Raw genomic sequence first — 20,158 nt, forward strand, 5'->3', positions numbered from 1 at the left:
TGATTGATGATAAATAAATAAATGCCATAATTTAGTTTCCCATCACTTGCTCATTTAGTTGCCCATCACTTGCCCATCTCTTTGTTCTCAGGTTGTGTGGTGAAGAGTGATTTCTGCAGCAAAAGTGTGTGTCATAACGAAGGCCACTGTGTGAACATGTGGAACACCTACTCCTGTAAATGCCCGCTGGGATATGGTGGAAAGAACTGTGAACAAGGTAAAGAACTCTTTTTCTCTGAACTGCTTCTCTGGACCTTGAAAACCTTAACAGCCATCACCAGCACTTCACATACATAATCATAACAATGCATTGTTTAATATGCTTTTTGCTGCGTTTGGGTGGCGCAGCAATCTAATGCTCTATTACATTACTACTGAAAAATTTGTTCAAATCTCAGCTGTGCCACCAACCTGGCTGGGCATCCTACAGACAATTGGCAATGTCTGTGAGCGGAAGGTCAGACAGAGGAATTAGAATCATCCCCATTCACAGAGACAGTAAAACTGTTCTCATGATTGGCTGAGGTGCTGGCTGAGCAGTAGGGAGATAGCAGGTACAGTGTTGTTGTATTTAATTTTTTCTTTCCAAACATTCTTAGTCAGTGTTACCAAACAAGTCAATCACTGTTTTATCTGACTTTACAAATTATACATTTTCTTTTGTCCTGCAAAGTGATGACATCTGAAAAAAATGCACCTCCTGACACTGAAAACTCTAAAATTTGGATTATAATTTTTCTCTTTACTGCAGTGTTGCACCATTCATCAATGTTAACTAATAATTAATAACTTCATGCTTATTAATAATTAATACCACAAGCACATGCAGAATGCCAGAAATGTGGACTTTAGCTCGGCTAAGGATGTGTTACAAGTGGCTTTACATGTTTGCCAATTTTAGTGTGTCCATACTCTTGTATGGACAAATGATCTTAAGACATGAAGTTGCCTATAATTGGCTTCAAATTACATTTATGCTTAGGAAAAGCTTTCTGTTTCCTAAAATCTGTAAGCAGCTTCCCAGACTTTCCAATTGTGATGCTTTTGGTTTAATCTTAAGTAAAACTAAATGAACTTAAGTTCATAAACCCTTATTTAAAAAAAGAACTATAAAGGCCAATTAGTCACAGTAAAAGAGTAACTAATTGAATTGAATTAATAACTGAAAGTAATTTAAATTAAAATGTAAAGTTTTGATCTGAACCTTACATTATTTTGTTGTAATGCTGAACACGCCTTTTTTTCAGTCATGCCGTTTCCACTACACTTTGATGGACATGCACTGGTTTCATGGAGGGACCCTGACATCACTATAACAATCCCCTGGTACATCAGTATGATGTTTCGCACCCGTAAGGGTGCTGGCATTTTGCTTCAGGCCAGCGCTGGAGAACTCTCCAAATTCAGCCTGCAGGTGAGTGCACAGTGCAAAGAAAGCATACTATCTAAAAAAGGTGTGTGTTATTTTTGTTGTTTGTTACTTTCTTTGTTTCTTTCTCTTTTTTGCAGGTCAGTAGGATGCATGTTTGTTTTCAGGTGTTTCTAGGTGCTCGGCGTGTGGCTCTGCTGGAGTTTCCACAGGTTCGGGTCAACGACGGAGAGTGGCATCACATCCTAGTGGAGCTGAAGAGCATAAAGGATGAGAAGGACATAAAGTACATTGCACTGTTCTCACTGGATTATGGGATGTTCCAGGTTAGAATTGACCAAATTATTTTGGGAATGGAGCAGTGTGTTGTGTCGTAATAGCTAAATTACCTAATATGGTTGCAATTGTAATAGAAATAATAGAAAGAAAAAAAATCATAAAAATAGAAAGAATTAATAAAAAATAATAGTAACAGACGAACAAATTTTCATATTTTATGCCTTTATTGAGGGCTGCACGGTGGCTCGGTGGGTAGCACTGTCGCCTCACAGCAAGAAGGTCCTGGGTTCGATCCCCAGGTGAGGTGGTCCTTTCTGTGTGGAGTTTGCATGTTCTCCCCGTGTCTGCGTGGGTTTCCTCCGGGAGCTCCAGTTTCCTCCCACAGTCCAAAGACATGCAAGTGAGATGAATTGGATGCAAAATTGTCCATGACTGTGTTTGACATGAAACTTGTGAACTGATGAATCTTGTGTAACCAGTAAATATATGTAAAACATAACGTTAAAATCCTAATAAATAAATTAAATAAATAAATAAATATGCCTTATTGAACGGTGGCTTGGTGTCACCTCACAACAAGAAGGTCCTGGGTTTGATTCCAACATGGAGCGGTCCAGGTCCTTTCTGTGTGGAGTTTGCATGTTCTCCTTCTGTCTGTGTAAAATCTAAAACAATAATATGCAACATAAAAAATGTAATAAATAATGAAGAGGCAAATAATTTTTTACTGCTCTGTTTGTTTGTTTATTAGGATTTTAACGTCATGTTTTACACTTTTACATTCATGACAGGAACGGTAGTTACTCATTACACAAGATTCATCAGTTCACAAGGTTATATTGAACACAGTCATGGACAATTTTGTATCTCCAATTCACCTCACTTGCATGTCTTTGGACTGTGGGAGGAAACCGGAGCACCCGGAGTAAACCCACACGGACACGGGGAGAATTACTGCTCTGAAATGATGGGGGTGAGGGGTGTTGGGAGGTATTGTTGGTGTATTACTGATGGGTTTTTATTTTCCCTGTGTGTTTATAGGGGACAGTGGAGATTGGGAATGAGCTGCCTGGATTACAACTGAAGAGTCTCTCTATGGGAGGTGTGATGAAGAAAGGTGGACCAGTCCTTAATGGATTTAATGGCTGCATGCAGGTGAATTACTTGCACACAGAAGCATTTAGTATATTCAAATGGTAATAGCTAGCCCAACACCTGCTCAGAAACTGAAACAGTTGGTCATGTCTAATGGAGGGTAGGATGGATGGGATGCCACCCCAGTGTTACTGACACTGTTAGGTTGAAGTGGCAGTAAAAGAGGCAGAGGAATAAAAAAACACAGCATATTCCTCTGTGCACACTGAAGCTCTGTTTAATGATTCACAGTGTGTCAGAAAAGGCTTGTACTGGCCTGCGGACTCTCATCAGCCAGCGTAAGTGTCTGGCGTATGGCAAAGGTTCTGAATGCAATAAGATATCAGACACATTTCAGTTGGGAGAGAAAAAAGGAAAATCCACAAAAAATCCACAAATAAATTCATGAAAGAACTCGTTGTTTATTTCAAACAAAAAAATAGGAGAAGACTGCCATGATATACAATATTCTTAACAGGTGTATGTAAACTTTTGACTTTTGTGTGTCTTCATTAACACTCTTAACCACATGATGCCAGAATATGACCCTTAATTTGTAAATTCACACCAGACACTAGATCTCAGCTCTGCTACCAGTCAGCTGCACGCCCCCTAGCAGGCAAAATTGGCAGTGCCTGCAGCAGACAAAATTGGCCACTAGTCTGCTGGGTGGTAAAAAAAACAGATTAAAAATGCGGTAGGGTCTTTGATGCTGTATAAGGACCCTGGTTAGAAGACTGAGGTGCCTGTACAGAAGTAAAGAAATGTGGAGATTAGCATGTGACTCTCCGTACGCAAGACTGGCCTCATGCATGAATCCATTGTAGTATGGGCAAAAAAGAGGGGGTCGGTAGACTGCGCACGCTTCGGAGAGAGCATGTGCCAGACAAATATACCCTCCTTGGACGCGATCAGCAGCTGATTGGCTACACTAAATTGGGAGAAAAAATGGAGAAAAAATTGATCCAACTATACACTCACACACTTGTTTTTGTGCTGTTGTGTAGGGTGTGCGGATGGGTGAGACCTCCACCAACACGGTGAACATTAACATGCAGCAGGCTGTGAGAGTTCGTGTAATGGATGGCTGTGATGTTCCAGATGCATGTATGTCCAACATGTGTCCCACACACAGTCGCTGTGAAGACAACTGGGGCTCACATTCCTGTGTGTGTGAGCCAGGTAACACTCACCTAAGATGCAGCTCCTATTACTCCACGTTACGCCATGTTAAAGGGGCGCATGAGTTCTAATTATGCATAACTGGTCAAATTTGTTTTTAGAATATGTAGAGATTAATTTAGCCAAATAACAAATCAGCCTGTGTGTAGACAGACACTGTAAACGTCATCCTGTATCCTGTGTGTGGATCTTGTTACAGTATAAACGGAGTAGTTGTTTGTGAGAGGATGGGTGGGGAAAGTGCAGCTGTTAGGGTTTGACTGTGTGTATTCATGTGTTAAATGTGTTAAGTGTCTGCTTTGTGACTGCGTGCCAGGTTACTTTGGAAAGGACTGTGTGGACGCCTGTCTGCTGAACCCATGTGAACACACATCCACCTGTGTGAGGAATCCTCCCAGCAAACACGGCTACACCTGCGAGTGTGGACACAACTACTACGGGCAGTACTGCGAGCACAGGTAGCTTCTGTTTTCCCCTGCAGTTTCTCCTCAAGACTATATTTTTCCAGTCACATCCCACACAAAAACATTGTAACAAGCGTTATAAAATATTGCTTTTACAGGGCAATAATGACTGTGAGTTACAGAGTACACTAATGGGATTAGGTGTGCTGCCAGAAAAGCTTTTACCTGCTTTATACTTTCCTGATGTTTTGTTAGGAAGTAGCTTAATTTACAATAGTACCATACACATACTGTTGTTATTAAGTCCGGCTTAAATCGTAAAACATTAGAGACGTTTAATGTGTTCGTACTCATGAATACCTTCTATTACTTTAGGACTGTCTCATTGCTTTGACTGTTAAGTGGTTTTTAAAGTCTCATTTTAGGTAAAACAGGCGTTTTAGATGGACTGTGCTGTTTGGTGTGGTGCCTTTGGGGCTAATGAAAGAAACACTTCAATCGACATCAGTCTATGTTCTAAGTGTCGTTTCTTCATCCTTTTGTGGTTTGTTTAACTAAATTTAATACTTAACATTACTGTGTGTTTGTTTTACACAGAGGGGACCAGCCATGTGCTCGAGGTTGGTGGGGTTACCCTAACTGCGGTCCATGCAACTGTGATGTTAATAAGGGCTTTAAAAGAGACTGCAACAAGACAACGGGGGTATGCAGCTGCAAGGTACTAAATAAAAAACAAGCTTCCAATTTTTGTAATAGTATTAGTATATTTAAAAAACATAAAATCTCCTTAAAAAGAGCAATCCTACAAAGTTAATTAATTTAACATCTACAAAAGAAGAAACAGATTTATTTTTGCTTGTTTGCTTTAAAGGGAAACAGTCATGTTTGGATATTTTATTTGTAATAATAAGAAAAATATGTCAAGGTTAAAAACGAATTATCATTATAATGTCCTGCTTATCCAGCAATGACATTGTTCAGGAGATCTTGACTAGATTAAACTTGCCATTACAGTTAAATAGTAGTAAATAATAGTAAATAAAAAGTAATTCAATTAGTTTTTCTTTCACCTCCTTTACACATGACTGTTATTATTAGTAAATCTACTACAGGACATCCACTTACTACATTTAGGATGCTTAGAGTCGTGATCAATTTAAATCTCAGAATATTTAGTAGGTATATGTGGCTTTTTTCTGTCTTTTATAGGATAATTACTATCGGCCAATTGACAGTGACACCTGCTACCCATGTGAATGTTTCCATTTGGGGTCCCTATCTCGCACCTGTGAACCAATAACTGGACAGTGCCAGTGTAAAACTGGTGTGGTTGGACGCCAGTGTAACCACTGTGACAACCCCTTTGCTGAGGTGACCTCCAGTGGCTGTGTGGGTAAGTGAACAGCATCTGTTTTTCCTTAAGCTAAAAGAACTGTAAGTGTTTCCTTGCATTTGGCCAATCAGAATGATTGTTCTCACTGTATAGAATTGTCAGCATGCCAACTTTGGACTGTGGCTCGACTTACCACTAGCACTAGCATATCATAGCACGACAGCAATGTTTACTATGAGCGCTTACAATAATTATGAAATGCTTTCATGCATTGATGTTTGTGGGATTTAAAGAAAATTTAGAGCTTAACCCTGTACACTGTAGGAGCTTCCTGGGAAATGCAGTTTAACGGCACTGTTTTAAAAATTGAGAACCAAGATCTTCTCAAATAATGAAATTACTGTATTATTTTGAGTCTAATTCAGATGAGTCATAAGGAATATTAAGTTTTAAAAATGCCTTATAGAACTATTAGTTAAAGTATTAGTTGGCAAACCTTTTAGCTACTACCGTATTTAAATGGCAGGAATTCCTGGGAGAATACTTTATAAGTTTCTTCTTGTAAGCTAATCTCTATCACCACTTTTATGATTTGCTGTGGCAACCCCGAACAGAAGCAAACAAGAGGAATCATCACTGTTTATTTTAAATCAAGCTTAGTGTCATTTTTAGTACTGAATAATGTACTCCAATTACAGCACTACTTTCTTGTCATTTGTATAAAAATGTGGGAGAATCATTATAAAAAATAAAGCTAAATTTTGTTGATTTTGAATAGGGTAATTAGGCAGCCCAAGAATTTACATTTCAAGTCATTAGAGAAACTCATTGATAGTCTCTGTGTATAATGCTCTTTTCAAATTCTACACTTTCCAGTGGTTTACGATGGCTGTCCCAAGGCTTTTGATGCTGGCATCTGGTGGCCCAAGACCATGTTTGGTCGCCCTGCAGCAACAAACTGTCCCAAAGGATCCACAGGTGGGTCATCTAAAAACACACCGACATCATCTGGTGATAAAAATGATTTCTGTTGTTAGTGTAGTCAGACAAAAGACAAATGTTTTGGAGAAACAATATCCACATTGTCGCTAGGAGTCAGTTGACAGCATTTAATAATAATAATAATAATAATAAAAGTAATATGTATCATTTTTTCTTATGGTTCCTGCAGGCACTGTTATTCGTCACTGCAGTGATGAGACAGGATGGCTTTCTCCAGAACTCTTCAATTGTACCTCTCTCAGCTTCACCCAACTCAGGAAAGAGGTGAGAGGCCAGGAGGTGTCAGGATCCATCCCTTTCTCTCATATGCTGCTGCTGAGACTATTATCCATGCATTTGTAACATCTAGAATTAACTACTGCAATGCTGTACATTATGGACTCCCTGCTCGGGTTTTGAACAGGCTGCAAAATTCAGCTGCAAAGATTCTAATCCATACTATATCCTGGGAGCACATCACCCCAACTCTGAAACATCTACACTGGCTTCCAGTACAGTATTGAATACAATATGAACTGCTTGTGCTGGTTTTTAGATCTTTACACGGCCTCACACCTTTATGTGTTGGAAGTCCCTTCGATCTTCCCCCTTGCTCTTCTACCCTCTAAATTATGTACATTTTGTGACAAAGCATTCATTGTCACTGCACTCAAGTTGTGGAGTCCCTGTGCAGGCTCCATTGATCAGCCAGCAAAGGTTGTAATTGCAGCAATCATGAGGAAATTCCACCCTGGAATGTGGCCTGTGCTGGCTGATTAAAGGCAACTGCAAAGAGATGGCATGGATTGTAATGCATGACTCTGTATGTGGTATGGCTCTCTGTGTGATTCCATCTTTGGCAGATAAAAATAAGCAGTTGGTGACTGTGCGTGCATTGGAAAGTGTTGACGGTTAGGGATAGCAGCAGCAGAGGAAGATACAACTGGTGAATTGGATATTATTAGATTGTGGGATTGAGGAAAAGGGGAATGTAAAAAATGTTTGCTTGATGAATACAGTTTTACACGATTTATTAACACATGAATAAGTAAGTAGTGGAAATCTTTAAATGGCAGCCTGTCCAGACTGTGTTCTCTCAGAGTTAAATACACATACTGGACCAGAGATCAATAAGCATGCACTCTGTATGTGGTTTTCGATACAGGTTGAGGAGCTCCACGCTAACTTGTCTAGACTAGATGTGGAGAGGTGTCAAAGCCTGGTGGGAATGTTGCGCACTGCTACAGAGAGTACAGAGCGTCTGTACGGGAGTGATTTGAGGACGGCGTACCAGCTGATGGGTAGCATCCTGCAGCATGAGAGTCTACAGCAGGGCTTCGACCTTTCTGCTACCCATCATTCCACCTTCAATGAGGTGCTTCAATGATTTTAATTGCATTTCTATTCCCATGGCAGACACTTTCATTTAAAGTGGTTTTGTAACCCTTTTCAGCAATGGGCCCCACAGTACAGGAAGGTTGGATCTACAATGCAGTGGAATGATGTTAAGGGTGGGATAACCTCAAGACTTTATATTACACTGTATTTTTGTGGTAATTTCAGGACATGGTTAGAGCAGGCAGTGCCATCCTGGACCCAGTTAACAAGGGTCAATGGGAGCAGATTAATCAGTCGGATGGAGGCAGTGCTGAAGTGCTCCATCATTTTGAGGAGTATGCCAACACCCTCGCCCAGAACATGAGGAAAACATATTTCAAACCCTTCACTATCATCACAGACAACATACGTGAGTACTGAAACCTAACTTTAGCGCTGCACACTGTTCCTGACAGCTAAATGTTCTTTTCCATTCCATTACATTATACTGATTCATCCAAAATGGGTAGCGATGTATTTATAGAAATGCTTACATAGTATTTCCTGTGGTCAGTTTTCACGATGGACTTTTTGGATCCAAGCACTGCAGACCAGGCTGAGCTCCCTCACTTCTGGGAGATGAAGGAGTTTTTTTCCGAAGAGCTGAAATGTTCCGTGATCTTTCCTGACTTATTTATGAGTCTAGCAGAAAGCAAAGGTATAAATCAATTCCTTTTTACTTTTAGAAATGTTATTGTCATCATAATGTAGACAAAATAATACAAAAGGTCATGACATTTTAAATATGGGTGTGACAGATACATATTAATAATGTAAGGCCTGTAGAGAGTGGTTAGCATTAATGACTTTTCAGTACTATAGGGAATGACTGTTTGAGAATCTACAGATTATCGGTGCAGCTTATGGGGGCTTAACTTCCTGCCACCATAATATATGCCAGTGGTTAGTGTCAGTGGAAGTATAATTACTGGTATAAAGCAAACACAAAAACACAAATATATAGCATGTAGCAAATGTCATTTAGGGACACTAGGTGGTTTGGGATGGATGTAATAATTACAGCATTAGTAACCAGATTATTTATCATATGTTTGTTGTAGGCTGTAATAAGTGCTTCCTCAATGAACAATCAAGGCAAGACTCTAATAAAACAAGCATAGAGTCTTAAGTTCAGAAGATGCTGGTAGTTTTATCTATGGTGGAACATGCTTTTGCTGGTGCATGATTTGGTGCAGTGCATCCCAATTATAAAAATGGCTGGGATAGAATAAATACCAGGAGAGGTATTTAGATGCGCTACTAGTACAGTTTTATTGAGATGACCACAATGAATGGTCAGGTCACAGTAGTGCAGCAGATAATGTGAGTGCCTCACAGCAACATAGGTTCTGGGGACCTGGGTTCAAACCTTGCCTCTGATCACAGTTTGTAGAAAGTTTGGCATGTTAAATTACTGTCTGCATTTGTTCCCAAGTTGTGAGTGAGTGAACAGGAGAGTAAGTAATGCAATGGATTGGCACCTTCTCCATGATATTTTTCTGCATTTTGTCCAGTGTTACCTGGTGGCACCAGACCCATCAGAACAACCATGGATCTGGATGGATCTTCATTCAGCAGTACACTGTGTAATATAATATAGTATAATAGAATATGGAAATTACTGTATAAACATGTCAACCGAAAATATGATTAAATCATTAATTGCAATTATTTGACAACTGCTTTCTAAAATGTCATAATAATGACAGGCTTGTGAACCAGGGTACCAGGATATTTACTGCACCAGTAGCAAAATGCACTGGGATTTTTATGGTATACCATTAGATCAGTATTATGAGGGTAGAAAAAACAAGATGATGGACAGTATGTAACCAATTTTTTTGATTTGGTATTAATTTAATACTGATTTTATTAGCATTGATAATTACATACCATTCTATATGTGATGACATGTATGATTCTTAATTACAAACCCCATTTCCTAGAATAAGTTCCACAGTCTTTTATTTTCTAGCAATGAATAAAGCAACTGAATGCAAACAGTCAAATCAAATTTAGTTGTATAGCACTTTTTACAACAGACATTGTCCTAAAGCAACTTCATAGCATCCAGGACAGGAAAACCCAAAAATAAACCTTGTTAAGCAAGCCGTGGGTGCCTTAAAATTACAAGGAAGAAACTCTGAGAGGAACCAGACATGTCAGTGATATACTGCTGCATTGATCAAAACCTCTTCAGAAAAGAATTTTGTTTGTCTCTAACAGTATAAAACCATCAATGTGTGTTTCTTTAAAACAGTTTTTTCTTATGCACAGAAATTGCTACCACAGAACCCTCTGTTCAGACGTCCTCGTCCAGTCCAGTTACTGCTTCTGAAGGAACAAATGTTCCGTCTGTGATGACTTCTGTTCCTTCAGCTAAGAAACGCCGTCATACAGAACGTATTGATCTTCCATCTGTCGCAATGGTGATAATCTACAGGTCTTTAGGCCAGATCCTGCCTGAGAACTACGACCCAGACCGACGATCTCTCAGGTGAAGGAATATACTACTGAACCGAAGCCAGTCAGCATGTGTTAAAGATTTTATTATTTGTGACATATTTGTACTATAAAACAGGAATCTGGGTTTTACTGTTGTAATTGATTTTAAATGTCCTGTGCAATTTCTTCTTTATTTCCAGATTGCCCACTCGGCCAGTAATAAACAGCCCTGTAGTGAGTGTGGTGGCTTACAGAGAGGGAGAAGGTACCTCCAACCTGTTACACACACCCATCACTCTAATGTTCAGACTGCTGGAGACACAAGAGAGAACCAAACCTGTGTGTGTCTACTGGAATCACTCTATTGTGTAAGTGTTGATTTATTCCAGATCAGTTTTGTTCTCTTATTCTCACTTTAATGGTTTTTTTTTTTTTTATTATAGAACAAGATAACAGGGATTTTATTCTCTGACATATATTCAAAATTTTTAAATGTATATTATTAAACAAAACATGTTATTATACAAATGAAAACCCTGCAGATTTGTAAAACCTAATTGAATATATTTAAGAGGCAGGAGTATTAAACATCCATATAACTTTTGTGAAAAAGGCAATTCCCTAAGTATTCCTGATTGTAGGATCATAATCATAATGCCAGTGCATAATTCCTTTTTAATCATAAAGTCTGACTCTGGAAAGGGCATTGTACATTAGTGGTCAGTTTTAAAGTTGGAGACTTATGTGGAAGATACGACCTGTAACTACATTTCACACTACTAGGGTTGCCTGGTGTATACAAGAGCTACAATTCTCTCAGTGGAACTCAATACTAAAAACTGCATTAAAGTAGCATTGTAGATGGAATTCCTAGCCTTTACATGTTATATAACCCTTAACATGACTTTCATGTACTATATTTTACATACAACAGATGTATAGTATATCTGATTGCTGGAGTATAGTTTAAACTGTAAAAGAGACATGCATTCTGGGAAAACCTCACCTCAGATGTAAGTAACCAATCAGTTATTAAATCCAGTGCTACATCTGGATTATGTGCTGTATAATAAGGTCTATGACTTGGACAGGTAAATAACATGACTGACACTTCACTGCTTTGCTCTGGTGTAGGGTGGAACGGTCTGGTTTCTGGTCATCTAAAGGCTGTGAGCTGGTCTTCAGAAATGCCACACACATCGGCTGCCAGTGTAACCACATGTCTAGCTTTGCTGTACTCATGGACATCTCCAAACGAGAGGTAACCAGTCATTATAAATTTTGTTTTCATTAGCAAGCAACAAGTGGCTCACTTTTCTTTTGTTTGGTAAGGTTTGTGCACTGTCTAAACCTGTTAATGCGTTCAATGGTCCTGTGGAGCTGCATTTATTTTAGGCTAATGTAAAATAATGGGGTTGTTTTCGACACTTATACAAGTGAAAATAACACAAATATACAGGGGTTGGACAAAATAACTGAAACACCTGTCATTTTAGTGTGGGAGGTTTCATGGCTAAATTGGACCAGTCTGGTGGCCAATCTTCATTAATTGCACATTGCACCAGTAAGAGCAGAGTGTGAAGGTTCAATTAGCAGGGTAAGAGCACAGTTTTGCTCAAAATATTGCAATGTACACAACATTATGGGTGACATACCAGAGTTCAAAAGAGGACAAATTGTTGGTGCACGTCTTGCTGGCGCATCTGTGACCAAGACAGCAAGTCTTTGTGATGTATCAAGAGCCACGGTATCCAGGGTAATGTCAGCATACCACCAAGAAGGACAAACCACATCCAACAGGATTAACTGTGGACGCAAGAGGAAGCTGTCTGAAAGGGATGTTCGGGTGCTAACCCGGATTGTATCCAAAAAACATAAAACCACGGCAGAATTAAATGTGCACCTCAACTCTCCTGTTTCCACCAGAACTGTCCGTCGGGAGCTCCACAGGGTCAATATACACGGCCGGGCTGCTATAGCCAAACCTTTGGTCACTCGTGCCAATGCCAAACGTCGGTTTCAATGGTGCAAGGAGCGCAAATCTTGGGCTGTGGACAATGTGAAACATGTATTGTTCTCTGATGAGTCCACCTTTACTGTTTTCCCCACATCCGGGAGAGTTACGGTGTGGAGAAGCCCCAAAGAAGCGTACCACCCAGACTGTTGCATGCCCAGAGTGAAGCATGGGGGTGGATCAGTGATGGTTTGGGCTGCCATATCATGGCATTCCCTTGGCCCAATACTTGTGCTAGATGGGCGCGTCACTGCCAAGGACTACCGAACCATTCTGGAGGACCATGTGCATCCAATGGCGGTGCCGTGTATCAGGATGACAATGCACCAATACACACAGCAAGACTGGTGAAAGATTGGTTTGATGAACATGAAAGTGAAGTTGAACATCTCCCATGGCCTGCACAGTCACCAGATCTAAATATTATTGAGCCACTTTGGGGTGTTTTGGAGAAGCGAGTCAGGAAACGTTTTCCCCCACCAGCATCACGTAGTGACCTGGCCACTATCCTGCAAGAACAATGGCTTAAAATCCCTCTGACCACTGTGCAGGACTTGTATATGTCATTTCCAAGACGAATTGACGCTGTATTGGCCGCAAAAGGAGGCCCTACACCATACTAATAAATTATTGTGGTCTAAAACCAGGTGTTTCAGTTATTTTGTCCAACCCCTGTAATATGAAGTGTGGCGGTGCACAAAGCGTAACGTGACTTATTGTACTAAAACAACGAGTGAGGAATTTCATTAGTGGAGAGAACTTTTGAGAACTTTTTAATTTAATACTGTAATAAATACAAAAAAATCAGTTCACCTTTTTGAAATTTTAGTATTTAAAAAATCGGATGTAGTACAATGGATTGTAAAAATTCAGGCTGCAGAAATTCAAGGTTCACACCAATTTCTTTCTACTTTTTAACCAAGGGTGTAGTTTCTTGTTGCACTCTTTTTTTTCTTTCTTTGCTGATTTCAGCTCCATGACAGATTTATACATTTTACGGACCTTTAATGTTCACCAAATGCTTTATTGCTTGCTAGTCTGAATGTAGGGCAAAATATCAGACATATGTAACATGACTGGACAGTCCATGGAGCCGAATACATCTGACTCTTGTATTTTAGCATGGAGATGTCCTGCCTTTGAAGGTGGTGACTTACACCACTGTCTCCTCGTCCCTGGTGGCTCTTCTCATTACTTTTCTTCTACTGGCTATACTGCGCAAGCTCCGCTCCAACCTTCACAGCATCCATAAGAATCTGGTAGCAGCCGTCTTCCTCTCCGAGCTCATCTTCCTTGCTGGTATTAATCAGACTGATAATTCAGTAAGTAGCCAGCCAGATACCTCACAGTATAAGAGTCTACATGTTGTTTATGGATATTCATACAGAGTCACTGTGTATAATGGGACTTTCTGAAGATCAGATTTGATTTAGTTCTTGGGTTCTGTGTGTAGTTTGTGTGTACAGTGGTGGCTATTTTACTGCATTACTCCTACATGTGTACATTTGCCTGGATGTTTGTGGAGGGGCTGCATATTTACCGTATGCTCACTGAGATGCGTAATATCAACCAAGGCCACATGAGATTCTACTACGCTATTGGCTGGGGCTTTCCTGCCATCATCACAGGTAAGAAATGTGTGATTTTTACTGATTGGACATAAAAAGGGGGCAATGCAAAGGAGTATTTTATCTATAAAAACATCAAAGCATTAAATCACCCTTTTGCAGTGTTCCCATTCTTTTTCTCTTATGTTTTCTTTTCCCCTCTTGTCAGGTCTAGCTGTAGGATTGGATCCTCAAGGGTATGGAAATCCAGATTTCTGCTGGCTCTCTGTTAATGACAATCTGATCTGGAGCATCACGGGACCCATCACCTTCGTAGTGCTGGTTAGTGTGTGCATCTGTGCATTTTACAACTGAATCCTAATTTTCCTTGGTCCATTCTTAGGGGATAGATCTAGTAAGCTTGATAAGCCTGATCTAGTAAGCCTAGTAAGATTTTGTAAGTCTGTAGCAACTCTTACATAATCGGCTAATCACAATTATTTAATACACATTCTTATTTAAAACAGTGGCAAAATAAATGTTAGAATAAATAATGAAAATGACATGCACTTGCAAAAAAGTCATCTACATAAACCTAAAAAAATGGAATTGAAATATAAATCTATTAAAATGTGTATAGACCATCACATATTAGGCAATATGCCTGCTGTATCAGGCTGTGCATGGAGGAGAACCGAGCTGTTGTGCTTCAAATGCATTCCTTTATACTAATTAGTGTGCTTTGATTTCAACTAAAGACTAGGCTACAATTTCAAGCACACTGTATAGACTTTTCTGTTGGAATTGGGATACAGCTTTTCAGCTTGCCAGGTAAACAGTGATCCCTTTGCTCTATATTAAATTAAAATACATAATATTGAGTTTCAGAGCATTCTATAGAACAAACCTCATTAATTAAGGATTGAATTCTTTTTTAAAGGTTTTTCATAATACATAATTAAAATATTCTATGTTGAGCAAACGTTTTATCGAAACATTTAAACAGTGGTGTTGAAAGAGCAGCCCAACAACCTGTCAGCACTTAGTGGCTTGTCTAGCCTTGGATCACTGTCAGTGGGTATTGACCATGGTTGCTTTTGAGCACTTCTTAGTCATAATGATTTGGCTCTTTGTCAAAGTCAGGGTAGCCTAGTGGGTAGAGCTGTGGGTTACCAACTGGAAGGTTGTGGATTCAAAGGCCTTTTTCCCTCTCAGCTCCAGGAGTATTGTACAATGCCTGCCCATGTGCTCTGACCCCAGTTTACAAAGAATCTGGGATATGCTGAAAAAGTAACTTTATTGTACTGTACATGTGTATATGTATAAATGACACATAAAGGCATTTATCTGCCTTAGATTATGAATACATAATGATTATTAAGTCACTCAGGTCTTTATGCTGCCCATATCTGCTGCATTCAACATGTGTACTACCATCAGCCCAATATTTATTACATCCCTTACCATAAAATTCAATATTATGTTTCATATATAAGTTACTGCTCATTTCCATTAATGGCTATCAATGTATATCAGTGCAGTGCTATAATAAAAATATAAAAGTGAACTCACTTCTGGTTACTGTGGACACTGTCTTGGACACAGTGTTCCTGAAAAGGATTTCTAATAATGGGAGTTTAAAAAGTAACGTACAGTAATAATGAGATCTGACTTTTTTCCCCTTTAGAATAATTGCACTTAATTCATGAAAACAGTATCAGCAAATGTCCTCTTCCATACTTTCACCCTCTGTAAAGATTTTAAACAGGTACATCGTGTTCTTACATTTCAGATAAACATTGTAATATTTGTGCTGGCTGCAAAGGCATCTTGTGGACAGAGACAGCGAACGTTTGAAAGGTCGGGAGCAATGTAAGTGTTTTCACTATTTTAAGACACTTCATTAGTTGCTGCTCTGCCTAAATGTGGAGGGTTTGAATCTTTTTCTCTTTTTTTGTGTAGCTCAGCTCTGCGTGTCTCCTTCCTGCTGCTGCTGCTCATCACTGCTACCTGGCTGCTGGGCCTGATGGCTGTAAACAGTGACGTTCTCACCTTCCACTATCTGTTCGCCATTCTCAGCTGCCTACAAGTACTACATAAATATAGATTATACAAATGAGGGATCTTTAAAAAGTTTCTGCACTTTTATATTTTGGTTGGAAACGGTGAGGGAGGGAGGAGTAGTAATTGGTCGTGTCTGAGAGACTGAGAGAGCTTATAGTCTGGATTTAGCGCCATCTGATTTCCACCTTTTCGGACGCTCAAAGAAGCTTTAAGAGGAAAACATTTTCAGGTGATGATGATGTGAAAGCAGTGGTGCATCAGTGGCTACACACTCAACCAAAAACATTTTTGCGGAAGGCATTAAAATGGTACGACGCTGGGAAAAATTTAGAAAAGTGATGTCATTTTAGAGTTTTTGAAAATTCTTAATAGAGTTTTAAAAGTGCAGAAACTTTTTGAAGAACGCTGTACATTATTTAAATTTGTTATAGGTTTTAATAATTTGGCTCTTGTAGAGGTCTTTTTAGTAGAGCTCGAAAATATTAACACTATTAATTACCACTTTTACTTTGTAGGGCATTTGCATCTTCTTTTTCCACTGCATCCTCAACAAAGATGTTAGAATGAATCTTAAGAGTGTATTCAATGGTGAGAAGAAGGTACCAGTGGAGGAGTCCAGTGCCACACATACCAGTTTGCTTATTGTAAGTCAGCATTAACTACTTGTTAAAAAAAAAAGAAGCCAGATCACATTTACTTGAACAACACAGTGTGATTGCAGTGCTAATAATGAACCAACAACCAAATAATATCTAAACAGTGGGGGTTGTATAACACTTTAGTAATAAAAAAAGGTTTAAAACCAGAATTTTGTTTTTAAGATTATAAAAGAGAACTGTTGATTGTTTTTTTTCCAGCGCTCTCTAAATGAAAACACATACACTGAGGATGGATGTCTGTATCGTTCAACCATAGGAGAATCCACAGCATCACTGCAGAGCTCATCCAGATCAGGCAAAAGCCATGGAAGCAGCTACATGTCTAACACACTTAGGTACTGCCTCTTTTTCTTACCCAGCATCCCCTCACCTGCCTTCTTAAACCATTCACTAATAAAAAAAAATTTCTAAAAATTCATTTTAATGATTTAATCACATTTTTATTCATTTATTTATTCATTTTAACTAACATCTATATCTCTGGCCTCATTCTCTGTAAGCAATTATGATTGAAACCAACTAGTTTTACTAATAGATTACTAATACTAATAGATAGGAACTGTTCTTTAAACCAAGCTTTCCTTAATGTATTTATGAAACAGGAAGGAGCCTTCCCTAAATTGTTGCTGCAAAGTTAGAAGCATATTCTTTTATATAATTAATTTATCATAATTGCTAGCCATTGTTGTGGCTGAAACACCTGAGTTCAATAATCATAAGGGGTGTCCCAATACTTTTCTTTGTATAGTGTAATTAAACATACAAGTAAAAAATAACTTGACCAAAAATAATAAAATGATTCTGAAACTAAAACACTAATGGTAAATTTACTCCTGTGTGTTTATAGGGGGGAGCAGAAGCACCGTGTATCTCGTAGTGACACAAAATCACAAAATGATGGCGACTCATCATTAATCCTCAAAAAGAGCAAGAGGAGGCAAGGTATAGAATATTATGACCACTAGTTGCCCATTCTTTTGTGATATGAGATTTAAGCTGCTCTTCATGATATGCCATATATTTTAATACAACACATTTGGACTGCAGGCAAGCCAGTCTATCACATGCACTCTGTGTCTAGAAGCAACACTGTTGTAGCATGTGCAGAATAAAGCTAGTCTTAACAAGATTGCACTCCATTTTTATATTGTGCTGCATAAATCTATATATTTTTATTCAGACTCTGATTCAGACAGTGAGCTGGATGAACACAACAGCTTGAATGCTTCCCCCTGCTCATCTGACAATGAAGAAAAGAAAAGCTCAAAAAGTTCTAAAACCCAGTGGAACAATGAGAGAAGTCTCATTTACAGTGCTGCAGAAGGTGCCATAATTTTCAAAAGTTTTTACACTATATATATTTTATATTTCACTTTTTTGCAAGTTTATTAAGTTCACCTATTTTGTGCACACAATTTATATTCTACAACAACCATATAGTGCATATACAGTATCTGACTGTTAATTATATGTTGCTTCATACACTTTGTAATTCTTCTGTACTGCATTCATAATTGGAGAAATTGACCCCACCAAACAGCAGGTATGTAGGCAAATATCTAGCCACCGTGCCGCTTTATTTTGGTCTGACAACATTTTTTGAATTGTAATTGGATAGAGGGGTGACAAAGTGTACAGATCAAAATGTGGGGTGCAGTCAGTATTTACACATCCACAAAAGGCATCTATGTGGTGGATGTAGCTTATAAAATGGCTACATCAGGGTAGGTACAAGATAAACATAACATGAGGTGAACATATTAAACTAGCTATTACGTGTATATGCTAAACAGAACATCATTTTTCAGTTAATCCAGTAATTAACTGACTGTAGTACTCTTGTTGTTTTTAGTTGATAATGTGTCATATTCCATGAAGCCTTGCTGGTTAGTAGAATCACACGTATCCAGTCAGAGTGACAGTTCTGGCATGGATAAACTGCAGCTGGAGACCAAAGCCAATGTGAAGCTCCAGCAGCCCAATAAAATCAGTCCCAATGGAAATCTGTCAAAAACTGAAGGTCCACCCAGCCAACCCAGCAGCACTCAGCTACCCAGAAAAGGTCAGATACACATGCACCACACTTACAGTGGTATTAACACTACATTAGCAAGATTCTCTCCAAACCTAAAGTGAGACATGATGTAGTTGGAGCAGCTGAGGTTTAAGCACCTTGCTCAAGAGTCCAACAGTGGCAGCTTTATGCTCAGTGTGCGGTTCTCGGTCTGTAGCCATTATCACCATGTGACCAGACTAATGTTGGTATAAAGCAATTTTTGTAATCATTTTCTCCACTGTAGGCATTTTGAAGAACAAAATCACCTACCCTCCTCCTCTGACTGACAAGAATCTGAAAAACCGTTTCCGGGAGAAGCTAGGAGACTACAACCACCCCACCATCCAGTCTAACAGTCTGTCTTTGGGGTCAAATAATGGCCTGCGATCTGGCCCTGAGGGTAACGGCATCTTCATCGAAACACCAACTTTGCCGCTTAGTAACACGTTGAACCAAGTTTCTAATGGAGTAAGGTCGAGTCCTGTGTTTGCAAAGGAAGAGACAGATTCAGAGTCAGTACTACCATTTGTTATTTCTCTATTTTTCATAACCCACATGATGAGTTTAAATGTCAATATGTGAGAATAGAATAATTTAATTACTGCAAATATAATTGTTGCAACAACCATATGTGCATACATATAATAAAACACTTAATATATGCAATTCATTGACAAATCTATGTTGTTTGTTTTGTAGTGACAGCAATGAAACCTCAATCTGAAGGAGCTCAGTGATGTGTCTAGTAGCCGAGATGTAGCTGTTGGGGACCTGCGTTTTAGGGACCGTCAGTGGTTGAAGAACGCTGAATTTCCCTTCAGATCAGTATTGCTACAAAACATTACTTTGTCTGCAAGAGAGAAAGGGAAGAACTGAGGACTGCATACCCCAGTGTGACTCTGTGCAGAGCTAACAGGACATATTCAAAGAGAACTAATGATGGTGTGAACCAAACATGACGGACTACAGTAGGCAAAGAATGCAGTTGTGATGTTGTCTAAAAATGATGTTTTTTAAGTGTAAATAATGTGTTCATTTTTTTTTTTTGTTAATAGAAATTTGTAAATAGATTGTAATTAGCCCTTGTAACTAATTGCTATGTTTGCTTTTGTTGAATTTTGTGTTATTAAATATTACAGCCATGCATAATTATGAACTGTTCCAGTGTTCAGCCTGATATAATGAAGGAGATCTTCAGTCATGTGCTGGTTAAAACATACTGTGAAAGTATGGAAAGGTGAAAGTTTATTATATGTGTTGTTCTCTGCCAAGCCATTTTTAAAACCAAACAGTGTTCTAAAGTTAAATATATAA

General features: G+C 38.9%; 1 protein-coding gene across 1 annotated transcript in view; it reads left to right on the forward strand.

The window, feature by feature from the left end:
* Positions 1–19,880, forward strand: part of celsr1b (cadherin EGF LAG seven-pass G-type receptor 1b) — a 52,284-nt gene extending 32,404 nt beyond the window's left edge. The window contains exons 8-35 of the mRNA XM_063000709.1: positions 92–217; positions 1,248–1,414; positions 1,510–1,695; positions 2,690–2,803; positions 3,790–3,964; positions 4,281–4,422; positions 4,966–5,086; positions 5,578–5,761; positions 6,578–6,679; positions 6,873–6,967; positions 7,848–8,057; positions 8,246–8,429; positions 8,574–8,717; positions 10,337–10,556; positions 10,705–10,872; positions 11,639–11,765; positions 13,640–13,840; positions 13,972–14,146; positions 14,295–14,407; positions 15,858–15,937; positions 16,028–16,154; positions 16,645–16,773; positions 16,987–17,123; positions 17,636–17,730; positions 17,969–18,112; positions 18,641–18,850; positions 19,089–19,356; positions 19,544–19,880. Coding sequence (XP_062856779.1) covers positions 92–217; positions 1,248–1,414; positions 1,510–1,695; positions 2,690–2,803; positions 3,790–3,964; positions 4,281–4,422; positions 4,966–5,086; positions 5,578–5,761; positions 6,578–6,679; positions 6,873–6,967; positions 7,848–8,057; positions 8,246–8,429; positions 8,574–8,717; positions 10,337–10,556; positions 10,705–10,872; positions 11,639–11,765; positions 13,640–13,840; positions 13,972–14,146; positions 14,295–14,407; positions 15,858–15,937; positions 16,028–16,154; positions 16,645–16,773; positions 16,987–17,123; positions 17,636–17,730; positions 17,969–18,112; positions 18,641–18,850; positions 19,089–19,356; positions 19,544–19,568 — 4,169 coding nt within the window. The 3' untranslated portion in view covers positions 19,569–19,880. The remainder of the gene's footprint in view (positions 1–91; positions 218–1,247; positions 1,415–1,509; positions 1,696–2,689; positions 2,804–3,789; positions 3,965–4,280; positions 4,423–4,965; positions 5,087–5,577; positions 5,762–6,577; positions 6,680–6,872; positions 6,968–7,847; positions 8,058–8,245; positions 8,430–8,573; positions 8,718–10,336; positions 10,557–10,704; positions 10,873–11,638; positions 11,766–13,639; positions 13,841–13,971; positions 14,147–14,294; positions 14,408–15,857; positions 15,938–16,027; positions 16,155–16,644; positions 16,774–16,986; positions 17,124–17,635; positions 17,731–17,968; positions 18,113–18,640; positions 18,851–19,088; positions 19,357–19,543) is intronic.
* Positions 19,881–20,158: the final 278 nt, after the last annotated feature.

Source organism: Trichomycterus rosablanca, chromosome 8, assembly GCF_030014385.1.
Source record: "Trichomycterus rosablanca isolate fTriRos1 chromosome 8, fTriRos1.hap1, whole genome shotgun sequence".
NCBI lineage: Eukaryota > Metazoa > Chordata > Actinopteri > Siluriformes > Trichomycteridae > Trichomycterus > Trichomycterus rosablanca.